This window comes from Balaenoptera ricei, chromosome 1, assembly GCF_028023285.1.
Source record: "Balaenoptera ricei isolate mBalRic1 chromosome 1, mBalRic1.hap2, whole genome shotgun sequence".
NCBI lineage: Eukaryota > Metazoa > Chordata > Mammalia > Artiodactyla > Balaenopteridae > Balaenoptera > Balaenoptera ricei.
In genome coordinates this window covers 80,078,257-80,101,206 of record NC_082639.1, presented here as the reverse complement: position 1 = coordinate 80,101,206, position 22,950 = coordinate 80,078,257, and the positions used below count along the sequence as shown (strand labels likewise).

General features: G+C 36.7%; 1 protein-coding gene across 15 annotated transcripts in view; it reads left to right on the top strand.

Annotated features, from left to right (window-relative positions):
• The window catches only part of ZNF644 (zinc finger protein 644), a 124,990-nt gene that overhangs the window by 67,505 nt on the left and 34,535 nt on the right, over positions 1-22,950 (top strand). For 2 of the 15 annotated variants that reach the window (XM_059926160.1, XM_059926169.1), the window contains exons 3-5: positions 11,571-11,680; positions 11,793-11,950; positions 12,288-12,373. The exons of 12 other annotated variants lie outside the window; for them this stretch is intronic. In XM_059926160.1, coding sequence (XP_059782143.1) covers positions 12,357-12,373 — 17 coding nt within the window. In that variant the 5' untranslated portion in view covers positions 11,571-11,680; positions 11,793-11,950; positions 12,288-12,356. The remainder of the gene's footprint in view (positions 1-11,570; positions 11,681-11,792; positions 11,951-12,287; positions 12,374-22,950) is intronic. One more of the 15 variants, XM_059926151.1, reaches the window with a different exon arrangement.

Here is a 22,950-nt window from a genome sequence, read left to right as displayed (position 1 = left end):
GAGACCCTCCAACACTAGCAGGTAGGTCTGGTTCAGTCTCCCCCAGGGTCACTGCTCCTTCCCCGGGTCCCGATACGTACACTACTTTGTGTGTGCCCTCCAAGAGTGGAGTCTTTGTTTCCTCCAGTCCTGTCGAAGTCCTGCAATCAATTCCCACTAGGCTTCAAAGTCTGAGCCTCTAGGAATTCCTCCTCCCGTTGCCGGACCCCCAGGTTGGGAAGCCTGACGTGGGGCTCAGTACCTTCACTCCAGTGGGTGGACTTCTGTGGTATAAGTGTTCACCAGTCTGTGAGTCACCCACCCACCAGTTATGGGATTTGATTTTACTGTGATTGTGCCCCTCCAACCGTCTCATTGTGGCTTCTCCTTTGTCTTTGGATGTGGGATATCTTTTTTGGTGAGTTCCAGTGTCTTCCTGTCAATGATTGTCCAGCAGCTAGTTGTGATTCTTGTGTTCTCGCAAGAGGGAGTGAGAGCACATCCTTCTACTCCGCCATCTTGGTTCCTCTCCCTGGGCCATTTAATCAAATTGTTAAAGTTATGTTTGTAAGTTGTTCATAGTATGCCCTTATTATCCTTACAATGTTTATAAGGTCTATGGTGATATCTCCTGTTTCATTATTAAATTGACAAAATTTTTTTTAATCTTTATCATTCTTGCTGGAAATTTATTAATTTTATTGATATTGTTCATATAACTAGCTTTTTGTTTCAGTGATTTTTCTGTTTTCTATTTCATTTATTTCTGCTGTTATATTTATTATTTCCTTCTTTTTGCTTGCTTTGGATTTATTCTGCTCTTCTTTTTCTTTTCAAATGTAACATTTAATGGTATAAATTTAAGTTTCCCTGTCAGCATTGCTTTAGCTGCATCTCTCATATTTTGATACGTTGTATTTTCATTTTCATTAAGTTCTCATTTTTAAAATTTTCTTTGAGAATTTTTGAGCCATGGATTATTTAGAAGTATGTTGTTTAATTTTCAGTTGATAAGAGATTTTCCTTTTATTTTTCCATTACCAGTTTCTAGTTTGATTACCATTCTTTTAAATTTGTTCAGGTTTGTTTTATTGCTGAGGGTATTGTCTGTCTTCATAAATGTTTCATAGGCACTTGGATAAAATATATATTTCTCTGTTGCTAGGTGGAGTGTTTTAAGTATTTCAGTTAGATCCTGTTGGTTGATGGTTTTCAGATTTTTTTATATTCTTGCTGATTTTCTTTTTAGTAGTTGTATCGGTTGCTGAGAGAAGAGTATTATAGTCTCCAACAGCAATTGTGGATTTGTCTGTTTCTTTTTAGCTTTATCAGTTTTTTTTAGTGTATTTTGAGGTTCTGTTGTTTGGTATAACACATTAGGATCATTGTCTTCCTGGTGGGTTGATCATTTTATCATTATTTAATGTCCCTGTTGATCACTAGTAATCTTCTTTGTTTTGAAGTTTGTTTTACCAGATATTAGTGTTTGCATGGCATATCTTTTTCCGTTCCTTTATTTTCAGCCTACTTATGTCACTGAATTTGAAATGAGTTTCTTGTAAGCTGTATATAGTAAGGTTGTGTTTTTTTTAATCTACTCTGTCATTTTCTTTCTTTTGACTGATATATTTAGATTATTTACATTTAAGGTAATTTTTGATGTTTTCTCTGGTTGTTGTTACTCTTTCTCTTTTCTTGCCTTATGATGGGTTACTTAAACAGTTTTTTAACGGTTCCCTTTTTTTTCTGTGTGCAATGCATTTTTGATGTCTCTCTGTATGTCCTAATCTCTCTTTATAAAGACACCAGCCAGATTGGATTAGGGCCCACCCTAGTTACCTCTGTTTAACTTAGTTACCTCTTTAAAGGCCTTGTCTCCAGATATGACTACATTCTGAGGTACTGGGGCTTAAGGCTTCAATATATGATTTGCGGGGGAGTTGGGGTGGAGACGTAATTCAGTAACAGTAAGTTTCAAGTGTTCTCCTATGTAACTGAATTAAACAGTTAAATGAAATTATTTGGAATTGTTTTTTTCTAACCATTTTAAACCATTCTCTTAGAGTGTATAACCATTCTCTTAGAGTGTAATAACAAGGTGTAAGGCATCAAGTCAGATATGTAACTTTCGGTTTGCTGTGGCAAGTAGGTATGCATCTGTGTCATCTGAGAGGTATATTAAAGTACTTAGAACAAAAGTCGTAAATCTGGGAGAGAGTTATAGCCTTGTTTTATATCATTTATGATACAAATTTGTTTTAAAAATTCATTTTGACCCATTTTAATTATCATTATGATATTGTCATAAAGAAACAGTAAATGTTTGTACTATATGCCAAATTTATACAAGTCAATCTGGAGATAGTTACTGTTTAGGCACCTGAAAGCGAATGATAGAATAGTTAATGTTGTAGAGATTTATATTATTCATATGTAGTAGAAATAGTAGAATTACTAATAGAAATTAGTAGAAATATTAAATAAGCTTTTATCTTTTGTGCACACAATGATGGCTAGGGAAAGTCTACCCAGAAACATGCAGTATGTCTAGATAAGACAATTGAAGTTAATAAAAAGAAAGTTTGTTTTGTTTAATTTCCAAAATTGACTGATTGCAGGTTTTATTATTCACTTATAGTTAGCCTACTTTATCTGTATCTCTTCATTAGTATTCAAGCACATTCTAGTTGCTTAAAAACACAGTGTATATAACAAAAGACATGGTGCATGTTCTCGTGGAACTTCAGTTCAGTGGGAGAGATACATTAAACAATGATAATATCAATTGAATATTTGAAAGATATTAGTGCTCTGAAAGGAACAGTTCTTAAAGAAAAAGCATATGATAAAGGAACTTGACAGAGTGTTTGAGGAAACCTTCCTAGAGTAAGGGATGTTTAAGCTTTGATCCGAAGGAAGATTATGAGCTAAGGTTAACTGAATTTATGTGATAGAGGGCTGGGGAGAGGAGAGCAGAGGATTCCAGACCAAAGAAACTCCATCTGCAGAGGCCCTGTGATGAGAAGGAGTATGTTGGGAAATTTGAGAGGGCCAATGTGGTTGAATCCCTGAGAACTGTTAGGAGGAAAGTGTGTGACAAGACTAGAAAGGCAGGCAGGGCCCAGCAAAGCCATTTCAGCTATGTTAAAAGATTTGGGGTTTCCTCTGTCTTGAGACAGAGGAAAACGTTGTGTTCCACAGAGGAGTAATGAACTTGAAAAGATCACTCTGCCAATATGTGTGAAGAATTGGTTAGAAAGGAACAAATACATCCATTTAGAAAGCGCAGATACATTAATTTTGTAAAATTCTTTCTGCTTATGATAGTACACACAAAAAAGTAGTCACTCCAGGTACTGTTTTAGATAACAGGGGTGTATCAGTGAACAAAACATAAGTCTCTGCCCTCAAAGAGCTTACTTTGTAGTTGGGAAGAGAAAACAGATAATCAAATAACTATATAATCTTTCAGGTATTAGTAAGTACTTACTATTAGTAAGAAAAGTAAAACCAGATGGGGGGATAAAGAGAGACTAAGAGTGCTATGTTATTAAGGATGGTCTAAGAAGAACTGAGGAGGAGATAACTGGAACTGAAGGAACTGATCTGCACATATCACATATATTTGGAGGAAGAATTCCAGGCAGAGAACACTAAGTACTAAGTACAGAGTACGTGGGACCTGGTCAAGGAAGAGCAAGGAGGCCAGTGTAGCTGAGGTACAGTGAGAAGAGGGAGAGTATTAGGAGATGAGGTCTAGGACTAAGTGCATTATAGTTGGGTTGGATGTGAACTATATAACACTTACCACTTTGATATTTTATATATATAGCTTTATACTAAAATTTAGTCATTTATTTTGCTGGTAATTGTTCATGAAATTAAAATAGTATTATTAAAGTTCTGGACTTAATTCCAGTGTGTGGAGTGGGAAGGGGGGTTCCCCCACACCACCAAGCATTTCTCCAGATACCAGTTGGTGTCCTACAATTCAACTCAGTCCTGACACTATCAACCCAGAGACAGCATCAGATTCCACAATAAGGGTTTAGTCTTACAAGACTACTCTCCCCCTCTGCCCAAGCACACACACACACTTCTGGTGCCATTTGCAAGCCCAGGTTGTCACCTATGCTTCTGACTAATTGGCTACAGATTGGAGGTTGTCACGACCCTGTCCTTGGACTTCAGATGCCAGTTTCAAGTCCAGGTTTTTACCTGTTCTTCTGGCCAACTGGCTCTAAATCAGACCTTCCCATGACCCCCTCATTGGGTTCAGTTAATTTGCCAGAGTGGCTCACAGAACTTCCGGAAATCCATTTACTCACTAGATTACCACTTTATTATAAAAGGATGTAGTTCAGGAACAGCCAGATGGAAAAGATGCATAGGGTAAGTATGGGGGAAAGGGGCTCAGAGCTTCCATGCCGTCTTCAGGTAAGCCCCTCTCCCAGTACCTCCATGTGTTCACCAACCCAGAAGCTCTCTGTACCTCATCCTTTTGGGGTTTTATGGAGGCTGCATCACATAAGCATGATTGATTAAATCATTCACCATTGGTGATTGATCCAACCTTCAGCCCCTCTCCCTTACCTGGAGGTCAGGGGAGTTGGGCTGAAAGTCCAAAATCACACAGTTGGCTCCTCTGGCAACCAGTCCCCATTCTTAGGTGCTTGCCAGAAGTCTCCATTAACATAACAAAAGACACCTTTATAGCTCTCAATGAAGGATTTTAGGAACTCTGTGCCAGAAACGGGAAGACCAAATACATGTTTCTTATTATAAATCACAATATCACAAATATTCTATCATTTAACAACTTTTAAGAGCTATTTCTGTCTTCTTTTTAAATAAGAAAAATATAGTCTTATCAAAAATACACAAATACAGAAGGGTAGTGTTGCTGTTTGAATTTCCTACCCCCTATACAAACCCCAAATTCACATGTTGAAGTCCTAATCCCCAGTACCTAAGAGTAGCACCTTATTTGGAGATGGGGTCTTTACAGAGGTAATCAAGTTAAAGTTAGGTCCTTAGGGTGGATCCTAATCCAGTTATGACTGATGTCCTTATAAAAAGGGGAAATTTGGACACAGAGACAGGTATAGAGGGAAGACAGCTTGAAACAAAATAGGAAGATGATCTACATATGAGCCAAGGAGAGACCCGAAATAGATCCTTTCCTCACAACCCTGAGAAGGGATCAGTCCTACTGAAACCTTAATTTTGGAGTTCTAGCCTTAAGTCACCCAGTCTGTAGTTCTTTGTTACAGGACTGCTAGCAAACTAATACAGGTATTAACTAAAAAGCAAAAGTTTCTTTTTTTCTCTATTCCGACTCTCCTCACTCTCTCCCAACACTTAACAAGGGTAGCAGATTGTTATGAAACCTTCGGGTCTTTTACTGTGTGTGTTTTACTAATTTCTAGAGCAACTTAAGTCTTTTAGGAAAATATGGAATTAAAAAACAAGCAACATACACCTGAAACTAGCACAACATTGTAAATCAACTATACTCCAATAAAAATTTTTTAAAAAAGAGCAGCAAAAAGTAAAGTCTACAGTACTATATTCATAGTTACTTACTTTCTATGAAAAATTTAACTTTGAAACTGGTAAGACCATCTCAGTAATACATACAACTTTTTTCTTAAAAGATTGACCTATTTTGTTTTGTTTTTAAACTTTTATACCAAGATATTTCACGATCTTATTTACTTTAATTTATTACTTTATTAAGATTGATTTTTCCATTCCAGTATTATATTCCAGTATAACCCTTTCTATTGCTTCTGCGTGGTAGTTTGGAAAAAGAATTTGCTACCACTTGGTGGCACTACTTGGCTTAAAAATGAATCAGATTGTCTGCTGTTAACTGTATGCTGTTCCACTTAAATGACTAAATTCAGAGGGGATCTATTTGATATTAAGCAACTTAATATTATAAATGTTTGGTTCTTATTTTGTAAATAAAATAATAACTGGTGTTTTAAAACTGCATTTTATTAAAATGTCATATGGAATATAAAAACAAACCAAGCCTTAGTTTGATGGGGAGGGAAAGCATACAGATTTTTGATAGAACCCTCCTTTATTTAGTTCAGGCATTATTTATATTCTGCCTTAAACCTCTATGTGTCTAAATTTTAGAAAAATATATTTTTAATATTAGAAACAAACATCTTCAACTTCCCTTTAATATTAATATTTTCCAAGACGTTTATTTTATTGTCTTATATAAAACTAAGATATTAGATTTTTTTAGGTGATCAAAATAAATGACACATGTAGGAAAACAAATTTAAAGTATATTTTATTATGTCTTCCTGCAACATACTAACAACTCAGGCAGTCATTTTTAATATATTTTATTTGTTTTATTTAATTAGGCAAAGGATCTTGAAGTGTAAGATGTGGAAAGTTATGATGTCCCCAGACATGATTTTTACTTCTAAACAATTGATATATAATACCATAATAGCTAAAGTATTTGTGTAATTATTGTTTTCTGGGTTGCGTATACAGCATATAAAAGGTAATGCCCCATGTCTTTTTTTTTTTTTTTTTTCTCTTTCCGGACCGTGCCACGCGGCTTGCAGAGCTTAGTTCCCCGACCAGGTATCGAACCTGGCCCCCCCGCAGTGAAAGTGCCAGGTCCTAACCACTGGACCGCCAGGGAATTCCTCCCCACCCATGTCTTTTTCAAAATTGAAATATAATACATACAGGAAACTGTACTAAGTATACAGCTGAGTGAATTGTCACAAAGTAAACACTCCATGACCACCAGAGATCAAGAAATAGAATACTGCCAGCAACCAGAAGCCTCCTATGCTTCCTTTCCCAAGCACTCTCCCTTTCCCATTTCCTGGCGTAACAACTACCTGGCTTCAAAGACGATAGCTTTTTTTTAAACCTGTTTTTTGGACTTTTATAAAAATAGAATTATATAGTAGTAGTATTTTGTCTCTGTTATGTTTGGGAGATTCATGTATGTTATCAGCTACCAGTATAGCTGTAGCTCCCTTGTACTGTTTTATCACCATTTATCTTTTTACTGTTGGACATTTGGACTGAGTAATGCTGTCATGAACATTCCTGTAAATGTTTCATGGGGTACATGTGCAACATTTATGTGGGATATATACCAGAAGTAGAATAGCTGGGTCATTGGTGTATGTATGTTCAAATTTAGAAAATAATGCAAGAATTGTTTTCAGAGTCATTGTACCTATCCCATCAACAGAATATGAGGATTCCTATTGCTCTGTAGTCTCACCAACACTTGGTATTAATAGCCTCTTTAATTTTAGCCCTTCTGAAGGATACATTTCCGTGATTCCAAATGAAATTGAGTACTTTTTCTTGAATTTATTGGCTGTTTGGATATCCTCATTTTTTATTATTATTACTATTTAGCTTTCTATATTACTGATTTATAGGAGTTACATATTTTATGGATATGAGCCCTTTTTTTTCCTACTGGAGTTTCTGTTCTTGTCCTGTTTTTAGGAGTTTTTGTATATGCTAGATACAAATCTTCTGTTAGTTACATATGTTAAAAAAAATATCCATTTTGTCTTGATTTTCACCCTCTTAATGTTATCTTTTGATGAGGGGAAGGTCTTAATTTTAATGTAGTCTGATTTATCATTGTTTTCCTTTATAGTCAGTGCTGCTTGTGTCCTGTCTAAGAAGTCTTTCTCTGCTCCAAGAACATGAAGATATTCTCTTATGTTATCTTCTACTATCTATCCTCTAGTGGTTCTCAACTAGAGGCAATTTGCCCTGCCCTCACCCCACACCTTCCACCCCATGGGTAGGACATTTGGCAGTGTTCAGAGACATTGTTAGTTTTCACAACTGAGTGGGTGGAGTACTCCTGGCATCTAGTGGGTTGGCTAGGGATGCTACTAGACATTCTACAGTGCACAGAATGCTAAGTATTCTACAATGCACAAAACAGTTAATTTAGCCCAAAGTGTCACTAGTGCTGAGGTTTAGAGACACTGTCCTAGAGGCTTTATTATTTTGTTTTCTACTTTCTACCTAGAACTGATTATTGTATATTACTTTGTATATTGTTTATGATGCATTTAGATTTACCTTCTACCTAGAACTTATTCTAGATATTATATGACATATAGAGGTCACCTTTTCTTTTTTTTTAATGGATGTACATTTTATGCAGCATCATTTGTTGAACAGACTGTTTCGCAGCTGCTTTGCAGTATTAACTTTGTCATAAATCAAGTGACCATGTATGTATGAGTCTGTTTCTAGGCTCTATTTTTTTCCGTTGGTCTACTTTATCTACCCTTGCACCAAAACTATGCTGTTTTAATTTACATGGCATTATAACAAGTCTTCATGTTCAATGAGGCAAGTTTTCCTACCTTGTTCTTCTTGGCTCTTTGCAGTTCCATATAAATTTTTACTGTCACATTGTCAGTTTTACAAAAATTGAATTGAGAAGGAGTTGACATCTTTATGTTATTAAATCTTCCAATACATGAATGTCATATCCTTTCATTTATTTAGGTCACTGAGTCTCAAACTCTGTGTTCTCAAGATCCATTTAAACTCTAAAAAAACCTTTTTTTAATCTGGTTATATCAGTGTTTCTCAACCTTGGCACAATTGACATTTGGAGCCAGGTAATGTTTTGTTTTGGGGAACAAGAATATCCTATTAAATGTTAACATAAATAATATACTTTTGTGAAAAATATACTTTCCAAAACAAAATATAGTGAGAAGAATAGTATTAAATTTTTGCAAATCTCTTTCATGTCTAGCTTAATAGAAGACAGCTGGATTCCATACCTGCTCTGCTTTAATCCGTTGGGATAGCACAAGTCGTACAGACTCTGGAAAACTCTGTTGTACACCGTGAGAGAATGAGAGTGAAAAAGGCAAATAAGGTTTTATTAGTAATATTATGAAAACATTTGTGATTTTGAGAATCCCCTGGTAGGGTTTCAGGGACCCCCAGGGGTCCACAGATCACACTTTTGGGAGCTGTTGCCCTAGAGATTGCAACATGCATCCTTGACCAGTAAGAGTCTAATTAATTTACCTTATATCTTTCCAGACAATGTGAGGAAACTAAAACACTTTAATTCCATTAATCACCCCCCTCACCCTTTGCTCAGTTTATTTGCTATAATACTCACCTGTTTTTAACTCCATATATATTTTAATCGCCATGAGACATCATCATTGTTTTATGTCAGTATTTTAGATTTACCCAAGTTACCATTTATAGCGCTTTTTATTTCTGCCTGCATCTTGAGTTCTCCACCTTCAATCATTTCACTTTTTTGAAGAACACCCTTTAGTATATACTTTGGTATAGATTTGTGCTGAGAAATTCCTCTCAGTTTTTGTTTTCTGGTCATGTTCTGTATTTTACCTTCACACTTGAATGATAGTTTTTTACTGGTTAGAATGCTGGGTTGGCCATCATTTTCTTTTAATTAGGCTATTATCCTTTTGTGTTCTGGCTTCTGTTGCTTCTGCTGAGAAATTAGGTGCTAGTCTTGTCAACATCTTCCAACCAAAAAGACCAGCAAAGGACACTGATAGTTGAACATGGTTTTTACTTGTTGAAGTGAAAGATTCCTCATACTATAGGGAATTTTGGGGTGTCTTTTTAAGAGGGTATTAAAACCTATTATAGGATTGGACTTTGGTTGGGTAATTTTAGAGAGGAGCTAATGAAGTAGAAGTTTGCTCTAAATTAGATGTTGTCAGAACATGGGCACGTTTGACTGCCATCTTTTTGTTTTTTAAATTGAGGTGAAATTTACATAACATGCAGTTAATCATATTAAGTGTACAATTCAGTGGTATTTAGTATATTCACAATATTATGCAGTCACCAGCTTTCTCATTTCAAAGGTGTTTCAACACCCTGTATCCGTTAGGTAATCATTTCCAATTCCCCCCTTCCACTATCACCTGGTACCCTTTACTTTCTGTCTCTATAGATTTACCTCTTCTTGCTATTTCAAATGAAAGGAATCGTACAATGATTCTTTATGTCTGACTTCTCTCACTTAGCATATTTTCAAGGTTCATCCAAGTTGTAGCATGTACTTCGTTTCTTTTTTTGGCTATTACGAATAATGCTGTAAACATTCATGTACAATTTTCTGTGTGTACGTAAGTTTTCATTTCTCCTGGTTATATATCTAAGGAGTTGAATAGCTGGGTTATGTGGTAATTCTTTGTTACCTTTTTAAGAACGCCCAACGGTTTTCCACAGTGGGTACATTGTTTCAGTTTCTCACCAGCAATGTATGGGGTCTCTATTTCTCTCCACATTCTCATCAACACTTGTTATTTTCCAGTTTTTGTGTTTTTTTTTTTTTTAATTAAAGCTATTCTAATAGGTGTGAAGTGGAACCTTATTGTGGTTTTCATTTGAGTTTTCTTAATGACCAAGATGGTGAACATCTTTTCATGGGCTTGTTAGCCATTTGTGTATCTTCATTTGAGAAATGTCAATTTAAGTCCTTTGCCCATTTTAAAAATCGGGTTTTTTTTCTTTTTGTTGTTGAGCTGTTTATATATTCTGGATATTAAACCCTTACCAAATATATCTTGATAATGTCCTTTGCACAAAAGTTTTGGTGAAGTCCAAATTATCTATTTTTTTTTCATTTGTTCATCATGTTTTTGGTGTCAGTTCTAAGAATTCATTGTCAAATCCAACATCATAAAGATCCATCCCTAAGCCTTATTCTAAGAGCAATAGCAGTTTTAGTTCTTACGTTTATATTGTTGGTCCATTTTGATTTAATTTCTGTGCACGAAATGAGGCAGGGGTTCAGCTTCTTTCTTTTACATGTGATTGTTCAGTTTTCCTAGCACCATTTGTTGCAAGACTGTTCTTTCCCCATCTAATGGTCTTGGCCCCTTTGTTAAGAATCAATTGGCTGTAGATGTTTGGACTTATTTCTGGATTCTCAAATCTATTCCATTGGTCTCTATGTCTACCCTTATTCCAGTAACACAGTGATTACTATAGCTTTGTAGTAAATTTTAAAGTTATTATGAGTCCCCCTACTTTATTTCTTTTTCATTATTGTTTTTGCTCTTTAGGGCCCCTTACAGTTCCATATGAATTTTAGGATCAGCTTATCCGTTTCTATTTAAAAAGGCCATTAGAATTTTGATAGGGATTGCATTGAATCTGTAGATCACTTTGGGAAGTATTGTCATTTTAACAATATTTTGTTTTCTAATCCATGAACATGGGATGCCTTTCCATTTATTTAGGCCTTCTTTAATTTCTTTCAGCAGTGTTTTGTAATTTTTCAGTGTATAAGTCTTTCACCTTCTTGCATTTACTCCTAGGTATTTTATTTTGAACGCTTTTGTAAATAGAATTTTCTTAATTTCCTTTTTGGATCATTCATTGCTAACATAGAGAAACACGATTGATTTATGTTTGTTTATCTTACACGTGCAAGTTTGCTGAAGTTGTTTATTATGTTAGCTCTAGAAAGTTTTTTGTGTGGAATCTGTGGGCTTTTCTACACAGGCATACCTCGTTTTATTGCACTTCACTTTATTGTGTTGCAGATACTCCATTTTTTACAAATTGAAGGTTTGTGGCAACCATGTGTTGAACAAGTCTGTTGGCACCAGTTTTCCAGCAACATTGGCTCACTTGATATCTCTGTTACATTTTGGTAATTCTTGGAATATTTCAAACTATCAAATAGCATTGCATGCTACAGAGAATTTGTTCATGAAAGAAAGAGTCAATCAATGCAGCAATCTTCATTGTTGTCTTATTTTAAGAAATTGTCACAGTCACCCCAATCTTCAGCAACCACCGCTCTGATCAGTCAGCAGTCGTCAACACTGAGGCAAGACCCTCCACCAGCAAAAAGATTACAACTTGCTGAAGGCTTGGATGATGATTAGCATTTTTTAGCAATAAAGTATTTTTAATTAAGGTATGTGCATTGTTTTTTTTAGACATAATGCTGTGGCACACTTATTTGACTGTAATTGACCCTGGAAAAGCCAGGGGATTGGGGTCCCCATCATCTGCACAGTCGAAAATCCAAGTATAACTTATGATCAGCCCTCCATATCCAAGGTTCCGGATCCACGGATTCAACCCACCTCAAATTATGTAGCACTGTAGTATTTACTATTGAAAAAAATTCGCTTATAAGTGGATCTGTGCAGTTCAAACCCGTGTTGTTCAAGGGTCAACTGTGTGGTGTAATCATAACTTTTATATTCACTGAGAAACCAAAAAATTTGTCTTGTCTCTCTTTGTTGCAGTATTCCCTTTATTGCAGTGGTCTGGAACCAAACACCTGATATCTCCAAGGCGTGCCTGTGTATAGAATCATGTCATCTGCAAATAGGTAGTTTTACTTCTTTCCAATTTGGATGCCTTTTAGTTGTTTTACTTGCATAAGTGCTGTGCCTAAGACTTCCAGTACAATGTTGAATAGCAGTGGTAAAAGCAGGCAGCCTTGTCTTGGGAGGAAAACTTTGTCTTTAACCATTGATGAGTATGATGGTAGCTGTGGGTTTTTCATGGATACCTTTTATCATGTTACGGAAATTCCCTTCTAATTCTAGTTTGCTGAGTGTTTTTAATCATGAAATAGTGTTGGATTTTGTCAAATGGTCTTTCTGCGTCTATTGAGATGATTGTGTAGTTTTATTCCTTTGTTCTATTAATATAATACATTGATTGCTTTTCTTATATTGAACCACCTTTGCTTTCCTGGAATAATCCCACTCAATTATGATTATAATCCTTTTAATGCGCTGTTGGATTCAGCTTGGTAGCATTTTGTTGAGGATTTCTGTGTGTCTTCATAACAGTCTGTCATTTTCTTTTGGTATCTTTGCCTGGCTTTGGTTTTAGGGTAAAGCTGGCCTCATAGAATGTGTTAGGAAGTAGTCCCTCTTCTATTTTTGGAAAAGCTTGTGAAGGATTGATGTTAATTCTCTAAATGGTAGAATTTACCAGTGAAAGCATTAGTCTTGGACTTTTCCTTTTTGGGGGTTTCGGGAGGTTTTTGATTACTGATTCAGTCTTATTACCTAATTATAAATCTGTTCAGATTTTCTGTCTTCTTGAGTCAGGCTTGGTAATTTGTGTTTCTAGGAATTTGTCCATTTCATCTAAATTATTTAATTTTTTAGTATTCAGTTCTAATATTTTGTTATAATCCTTTTAATTTCTCTAAAGTCTATAGTAATGTCCCTATTTTCGTTTCTGATTTTAGTTATTTGCATCTTCTCTCTTTTTTTTTCTTAGTAAATTTCTTTGTTAATTTTGTTGATCTTTTAAAAGAATTAACTTTTTATTTGATTCTATTTTTATATTCTTATCTATGCTCTAATATTTATTATTTCCTTCCTTCTTCTGGCTTGGGTTTAGTTTGCTCTTTTTCCAGTTTCTGAAGATATAAAGTTAGGTAATAGATTTGAGATCTTTCTTCTTTTTTAGTGTAGGTATTTACAGCTATAAATTTCCCTCCAAATACCGCTTTTGCGACATTCCATGAGTTTTGTTATGTTGTGTTTTGTTTTCATTCATCTTGAGATTGCCCTCTTAATAAATCTCATCTGTAGGGAAGGCAGGCTGAAGCTGAGATAAACAAAATTGGCAAAGAAGGTAGCAATCAACTCATTTAGCAAGGGAAGGTGACATTTGGTAGTTTGTGTTACACAGTTACCTTGTCTGAAGTCGATATTCTGTGAGATATTTTTATGTTCAACAGGAGAACAATATGATTTAGCTGAAAGCATCAGATTAGTTCTCGGACGTTAGGAGCTGCTTTTTTTCTTTCTCACTCTAATTATTGTCTCTTTGTGTAGTTATTCTTTTTTTCTGTGTGTACTTTTAAGATTTTCTAACTGTCTTTTATTGTCATCAGTTTTACTGTGATGTATCTAGGTGTAGTTTTCTTTCTATTTATGTATCTTAGAGTTCCTGGTGCTTCCAGAAGCCACAGCTTGATGTCTCTTGTCAGTTTTAGAAGATTCTCAGCCATTATCTCTTCAAGCATTGCTTCTGCCCTATTTTCTCTCTCCTTTATTTCTAGGATTCCCATTAAATGTATGCTAGATCTTTTCATTGTATCCTTTTTCGGGTTCCTGTCTTCATTTTCCATTCTTTTGTCTCTCATTGCTTCATTCTAGATACTTTATTCTGACCTTTTTCTAGTTCACTAATTAACTCTTAGTTGTATCTAATTTTTAGTTTTGTTGCATGGCGGCCAGAGAATGTGCTCTACATGACTTCCGTCTCTGTTGGAAATTTCTCTGTGGTCATTATAATACATAGTCAGATTTTACAATCTGTGTTTTACAAATATGTGTTTTGAAATAAAAATGTCTGTTTATTGTTGTGTAGAGTTCTCTATATATTTGATCAGTGGTCTTTAAAATTCTTCTTTGAAGTGTCCTCTAAAAGAATTTTGACAAACTGTGGCATTTTTAAGCTGCATTTGTAATTTTTGTCACAAAGTGAAAGTATTTATCAATGCTTATATATTATATACATGCTTTAAATCTAATTTCTTCAAAGTCTTTGTACTGTAGATTTAATTAATTCAGCTTACAGAAAATGTCTGCCATGTAACATATATAACAAAGCCAGTCTTCACAGCTAAATCAAAGTGACCCTTTCTTAGTAAAAACACAGCTTCACTTTTTAAATTCAATTCACGTATCATACGTGTCATTGTTGACAACCTTCACATTTCTGAATTTTTATTCTAAGACTGAGGATTGGGGAGGGAGGGGAAAGTAGGTATGGAAAGGAAGAAGGTAGAGTGAGAGACAGACACTGGAATCTTGTCTTGAGTTGTTTTTCAGTGAATTGAGACTATGTGGCCTTTCTGTATCATTTGCTTTGCTGCCATGGCATTCTCCCTAAGAAAATCTGGTATTCTCAAACCTTTTATTTGCTTCCCCAGAAGTTTTTACACATCAGAGCAATGTACAATATCAAGGTTCTGGATGGTGGTACCCTTCTAGATCCATGAAATATTCAGCTAACAAGACAAAGATCTGTGCCCTTGAAACTTAGTTTTATGGGAATGATGCACAAACAATAACTATAATTAGTAAGTATATTACATAGTATGTAAGAAGGTGATAAATGTTACGGGAGGAAAAAGGGTAAACTAGTGTAAGTGTATTTAAAAATGTCAGCAATAGGGAAGTGAGTGAGTTTTGTATGTAATGTTAACCAAAGTGGTCCAGGTAGGCATTATTCAAAAGAAAATAGTTGAGCAAAGGCAAATTAGATGAGGAAGTTTGCCATGAGAGTACCTGGGAGATAGAGCATTCCAGCTTGAGGAATTGTCAGTGCTAAGGCCTTAATGTAGGAGAGAATGTGTTCAAAGAATAGTAAGAAAGCCAGCATGGCTGGAACTGAGTGAGCAAGTTGGGGAGAGGAGTAAGAAATGAGGTCAAAGAGTTACTGGGGGAAAAAAAGAGTTACTGGGAAGGATCTTCATAGCACCTTTTACAGGGTATTATAAGGATGTTGGGTTTTTTTCTTTGAGGGAAAAACAGGGAGCTATTGAAGGGTTTTGAGGAACTTGATCTGTCTTAGGTTTTAAAATGATACCTCTGGTTGCAATGTTGAGAATAGATGGTGGGTGGGCAAGAGTAGATGCTCTAAGACCAGATTAGGAAGCCCTTCAAATAATACAGGAGAGAGATAATAGTGGACCTGGGTGTAGCAGTAGTGAGAGGCAATTGAATTCTGGATGTAATTTGAAGATGATGGCAATAGGATTTCCTGATGGTTTGGATATGAAGTGTGAATGAAAGAGAATAAGGAAGATTACTCCAAGGTTATTGGCCTGAACAACTGATGGAGATGGAGAAAGTTGCAGATTTGTGTTTGGGAATCTTTCTTTCATAAAGTGAGAGAAAGGTGATCTTGGAAGAGGAAAACTAGAATACTCTCCTTGATCTTTTGACTTTTGGGGAGAAGTGTTTAAAGCTTCCCTTTGTGACTGTCTATTTGTCAGTTTCTCCTAATACTTGTAAGTTTATAATTTATATATTTTGTAGGCATTTTGTTGTGTGCATAGGGGTTCGTGAACAATATATCTTCTTGGTGGATCATGTACTTTATTAATATATAATATTCATTTCTAGCAGGTCTAGTGCTTTTGCCTTAAATTCCATTTGATTTTTCTGGTAGTAGAGATATCTATTTTCTTTTCATTAACATTTACCTAGTTTATCTTTTCATCACCATATCTTTCTTTTTATAAACAACATATAGAATACTTATGTTGTTTCTATATGTTAATTCTATACTTAAAAACAAACCAAAAGCTGGGGGGTCTGTGCAAGATGGTGGAAGAGTAAGACGCGGAGATCACCTTCCTTCCCACAGATACATTAGAAATACATCTACACATGGAACTGCTCCTACAGGACACCCACTGAACGCTGGCAGAAGACGTCAGACCTCCCAAAAGGCAAAAGCTCCCCACGTACTTGGGTAGGGCAAAAGAAAAAAGAAAAAACAGAGACAAAAGAATAGGGACGGGACCTGCACCAGTGGGAGGGAGCTGTGAAGGAGGAAAGGTTTCCACACAGTAGGAAGCCCCTTCATGGGCGGAGACTTAGGGTGGCGGAGGGGGGAAGCTTCGGAGCCACGGAGGAGAGCGCAGCCACAGGGGTGCGGAGAGATTCCCACACAGAGGATCGGTACCGAGCAGCACTCACCAGCCCGAGAGGCTTGTCTGCTCACCCGCCAGGGCGGGCGGGGCTGGGAGCTGAGGCTCGGGCTTCAGTCGGATCGCAGGAAGAGGACTGGGGTTGGCTGCGTGAACACAGCCTGAAGGGGTTAGCGCACCACAGCTAGCCGGGAGGGGGTCCGGGAAAAAGTCTGCAGCTGCCGAAGAGGCAAGAGACTTTTTCTTGCCTCTTTGTTTCGCGGTGCGCAAGGAGAGGGGATTCAGGACGCCGCCTAAACGAGCTCCAGAGACGGACGCGAGCCGTGGCTATCAGCGCGGACCCCAGAGACGGGCATGAGATGCTAAGGTTGCTGCTGCCGCCACCAAGAAGCCTGTGTGCGAGCACAGGTCACTATCCACACCGCCCCTCCTGGGAGCCTGTGCAGCCTGCCACTGCCAGACTCCCGTGATCCAGGGACAACTTCCCCGGGAGAACGCACAGCGCACCTCAGGCTGCTGCAACGTCATGCCAGCCTCTGCCGCAGGCTCGCCCCTCATCCGTACCCCTCCCTCCCCACGGCCTGAGTGAGCCAGAGCCCCCAAATCAGCTGCTCCTTTAACCCCGTCCTGTCTGAGCGAAGAACAGACGTCCTCAGGCGACCTACACGCAGAGGTGGGACCGAATCCAAAGCTGAACCCCAGGAGTTGTACGAACAAAGACGAGAAAGGGAAATTTCTCCCAGCAGCCTCAGAAGCAGTGGATTAAAGCTCCACAAGCAACTTGATGTACCTGCATCTGTTGAATACCTGAATAGACAATGAATCATCCCAAATTCAGGAGGTGGACTTTGGGAACAGGATATATTAATTTTTCCCCTTTTCCTTTTGTTGTGAGTGTATATGTGTATGCTTCTGGGTGAGATTTTGTCTGTATAGCTTTGCATTCACCGTTTGTCCCAGGGTTCGGTCCGTCTGATTTTTTTTTTTTTTTTTAACTTAAAAAATTTTTTTTCTTAATAAATTTTTTCTTAATAACTTTTTCCTTATTTTTTATTTTAAAAAATTAAAAATTTTTCCTTAATAATTGTTTCTTAATTTTTATTTTAAAAAATTAAAAAAAATTTTTTTTCTTAATACATTTTTCTTAATTTTTTCTTATTTTCTATTATAAAAAATTAATAAATTTATTTTAAAAAATTAAAAAAAAATTTTTCTTAATAAATTTTTTCTTAATAATTTTTTTCTTATTTTTTATTATAATAGCTTTATTTTATTTTATTTTATTTTATTTTATTTTATCCTCTTTCTTTCTCTCTTTCTATTTTTTCTCCCTTTTATTCTGAGCCGTGTGGATGAAAGGCTCTTGGTGCTCCAGCCAGGCATCAGGGCTGTGCCTCTGAAGTGGGAGAGCCAACTTCAGGACACTGGTCCACAAGAGACCTCCCAGCTCCACGTAATACCAAATGGCAAAAATCTCTCAGAGATCTCCATCTCAACATCAAGACCCAGCTTCACTCAACGACCAGCAAGCTACAGCGCTGGACACCCTATGCCAAACAACTAGCAAGACAGGAACACAGCCCCATCCATTAGCAGAGAGGCTGCCTAAAATCATAATAAGGCCACAGACACCCCAAAACACACCACCAGACGTGAACGTGCCCACCAGAAAGCCAAGATCCAGCCTCATCCACCAGAACACAGGCACTAGTCCCCTCCACCAGGAAGCCTACACAACCCACTGAACCAACCTTAGCCACTGGGGACAGATACCAAAAACAACGGGAACTACGAACCTGCAGCCTGTGAAAAGGAGACCCCAAACACAGTAAGATAAGCAAAATGAGAAGACAGAAAAACACACAGCAGATGAAGGAGCAGGGTCAAAACACACCAGACCTAACAAATGAAGAGGAAATAGGCAGTCTACCTGAAAAAGAATTCAGAATAATGATAGTAAAGATGATCCAAAATCTTGGGAATAGAATAGACAAAATGCAAGAAACATTTAACAAGGACGTAGAAGAACTAAAGAGGAACCAAGCAATGATGAAAAACACAATAAATGAAATTAAAAATACTCTAGAAGGGATCAATAGCAGAATAACTGAGGCAGAAGAATGGGTAAGTGACCTGGAAGATAAAATAGTGGAAATAACTACTGCACAGCAGAATAAAGAAAAAAGAATGAAAAGAACCGAGGACAGTCTCAGAGACCTCTGGGACAACATTAAACACACCAACATTCGAATTATAGGGGTCCCAGGAGAAGAAGAGAAAAAGAAAGGGACTGAGAAAATATTTGAAGAGATTATAGTTGTAAACTTCCCTAATATGGGAAAGGAAATAGTTAATCAAGTCCTGGAAGCACAGAGAGTCCCATACAGGATAAATCAAAGGAGACACACACCAAGACACATATTAATCAAACTATCAAAAATTAAATATAAAGAAAACATATTAAAAGCAGCAAGGGAAAAACAACAAATAACACACAAGGGAATCCCCATAAGGTTAACAGCTGATCTTTCAGCAGAAACTCTGCAAGCCAGAAGGGAGTGGCAGGATATACTTAAAGTGATGAAGGAGAAAAACCTACAACCAAGATGACTCTACCCAGCAAGGATCTCACTCAGATGTGATGGAGAAATTAAAACCTTTACAAACAAGTAAAAGCTGAGAGAGTTCAGCACCACCAAACCAGCTTTACAACAAATGCTAAAGGAACTTCTCTAGGCAAGAAACACAAGAGAAGGAAAACACCTACAATAACAAACCCAAAACATTTAAGAAAATGGGAATAGGAACATACATATCGATAATTACCTTAAATGTAAATGGATTAAATGCTCCCACCAAAAGACACAGACTGGCTGAAGGGATACAAAAACAAGACCCGTATATATACGCTGTCTACAAGAGACCCACTTCAGACCTAGGGACACATACAGACTGAAAGTGAGGGGATGGAAAAAGATATTCCATGCAAATGGAAATCAGAAGAAAGCTGGAGTAGCAAATCTCGTATCAGACAAAATAGACTTGAAAATAAAGACTATTACAAGAGAAAAAGAAGGACACTACATAATGATCAAGGGATCAATCAGAGAAGAAGATATAACAATTGTAAATATTTATGCACCCAACATAGGAGCACCTCAATACATAAGGCAAATACTAACAGCCATAAAAGGGGAAATCGACAGTAACACAATCATAGTAGGAGACTTTAACACCCCACTTTCACCAATGGACAGATCATCCAAAATGAAAATAAATAAGGAAACACAAGCTTTAAATGATACATTAAACAAGATGGACTTAATTGATATTTATAGGACATTCCACCCAAAAACAACAGAATACACATTTTTCTCAAGTGCTCATGGAACATTCTCCAGGAGAGATCATATATTGGGTCACAAATCAAGCCTTGGTAAATTTAAGAAAACTGAAATCATATCAGGTATCTTTTCCGACCACAACGCTATGAGACTAGATATCAATTACAGGAAAAGATCTGTAAAAAATACAAACACATGGAGGCTACACAATACACTACTTAATAACGAAGTGATCACTGAAGAAATCAAAGGGGAAATCAAAAAATACCTAGAAACAAATGACAATGGAGACACGACGACCCAAAACCTATGGGATGCAGCAAAAGCAGTTCTAAGAGGGAAGTTTATAGCAATACAAGCCTCCATCAAGAAACAGGGAAAATCTCGAATAAACAACCTAACCTTGCACCTAAAGCAATTAGAGAAAGAAGAACCAAAAAAAACCCCAAAGCCAACAGAAGGAAAGAAATCATAAAGATCAGATCAGAAATAAATGAAAAAGAAATGAAGGAAATGATAGCAAAGATCAATAAAACTAAAAGCTGGTTCTTTGAGAAGATAAGCAAAATTGATAAACCATTAGCCAGACGCATCAAGAGAAAAAGGGAGAAGACTCAAATCAATAGAATTAGAAATGAAAAAGGAGAAGTAACAACTGACACTGCAGAAATCCAAACGATCATGAGAGATTACTACAAGCAACTCTATGCCAATAAAATGGACAACCTGGAAGAAATGGACAAATTCTTAGAAATGCACAACCTGCCGAGACTGAACCAGGAAGAAATAGAAAATATGAACAGACCAATCACAAGCACGGAAATTGAAACTGTGATTAAAAATCTTCCAACAAACAAAAGCCCAGGTCCAGATGGCTTCACAGGCGAATTCTATCAAACATTTAGAGAAGAGCTAACACCTATCCTTCTCAAACTCTTCCAAAATATTGCAGAGGGAGGGACACTCCCCAACTCATTCTATGAGGCCACCATCACTCTGATACCAAAACCAGACAAAGATGTCACAAAGAAAGAAAACTACAGGCCAATATCACTGATGAACATAGATGCAAAAATCCTCAACAAAATACTAGCAAACAGAATCCAATGGCACATTAAAAGGATCATACACCATGATCAAGTGGGGTTTATTCCAGGAATGCAAGGATTCTTCAATATACGCAAATCAATCAACGTGATACATCATATTAACAAACTGAAGGAGAAAAACCATATAATCATCTCAATAGAGGCAGAGAAAGCTTTCGACAAAATTCAACACCCATTTATGATAAAAGCCCTGCAGAAAGTAGGCATAGAGGGAACTTTCCTCAACATAATAAAGGCCATATATGACAAACCCACAGCCAACATTGTCCTCAATGGTGAAAAACTGAAACCATTTCCACTAAGATGAGGAACAAGACAAGTGTGCCTACTCTCACCACTATTATTCAACATAGTTTTGGAAGTGTTAGCCACAGCAATCAGAGAAGAAAAAGAAATAAAAGGAATCCAAATCAGAAAAGAAAAAGTAAAGCTGTCACTGTTTGCAGATGACATGATAGTATACATAGAGAATCCTAAAGATGCTACCAGAAAACTCCTAGAGCTAATCAATGAATTTGGTAAAGTAGCAGGATACAAAATTAATGCCCATTTCAATCTCTTGCATTCCTATACACTATTGATGAAAAATTTGAAAGTGAAATTAAGAAAACACTCCCGTTTACCATTGCAACAAAAGAATAAAATATCTAGGAACAAGCTACCTAAGGAGACAAAAGACCTGTATGCAAAAATTATAAGACACTGATGAAAGAAATTAAAGATGATACAAATAGATGGAGAGATATACCATGTTCTTGGATTGGAAGAATCAACATTGTGAAAATGACTCTACTACCCAAAGCAATCTACAGATTCAATGCAATCCCTATCAAACTACCACAGGCATTTTTCACAGAACTAGAACAAAAAATTTCACAATTTGTATGGAAACACAAAAGACCCCAAATAGCCAAAGCAATCTTGAGAACGAAAAATGGAGCTGGAGGAATCAGGCCCCCTGACTTCAGACTATATTACAAAGCTACAGTAATCAAGACAGTTTGGTACTGGCACAAAAACAGAAACATAGATCAATGGAACAGGATAGAAAGCCCAGAGATAAACCCACACACATATGGTCACCTTATCTTTGATAAAGGAGGCAAGCATATACAGTGGAGAAAAGACAGCCTCTTCAATAAGTGGTGCTGGGAAAACTGGACAGGTACATGTAAAAGTATGAAATTACAACACTCCCTAACACCATACACAAAAATAAACTCAAAATGGATTAAAGACCTAAATGTAAGGCCAGACACTACCAAACTCTTAGAGGAAAACATAGGCAGAACACTCTATGACATAAATCACAGCAAGATCCTTTTTGACCCAACTCCTAGAGAAATGGAAATAAAAACACAAACAAATGGGACCTAATGAAACTTAAAAACTTTTGCACAGCAAAGAAAACCATAAACAAGACGAAAAGACAACCCTCAGAATGGGAGAAAATATTTGCAAATGAAGCAACTGACGAAGGATTAATCTCCAAGATTTACAAGCAGCTCATGCAGCTCAATAACATAAAAACAAACAACCCAATCCAAAAATGGGCAGAAGACCTAAATAGACATTTCTCCAAAGAAGATATACAGATGACCAACAGACACATGAAAGAATGCTCAACATCATTAATCATTAGAGAAATGCAAATCAAAACTACAATGTGATATCATCTCACACCGGTCAGAATGGCCATCATCAAAAAATCTAGAAACAATAAATGCTGGAGAGGGTGTGGAGGAAAGGGAACACTCTTGCACTGTTGGTGGGAATGTAAATTGATACAGCCACTATGGAGAACAGTATGGAGGTTCCTTAA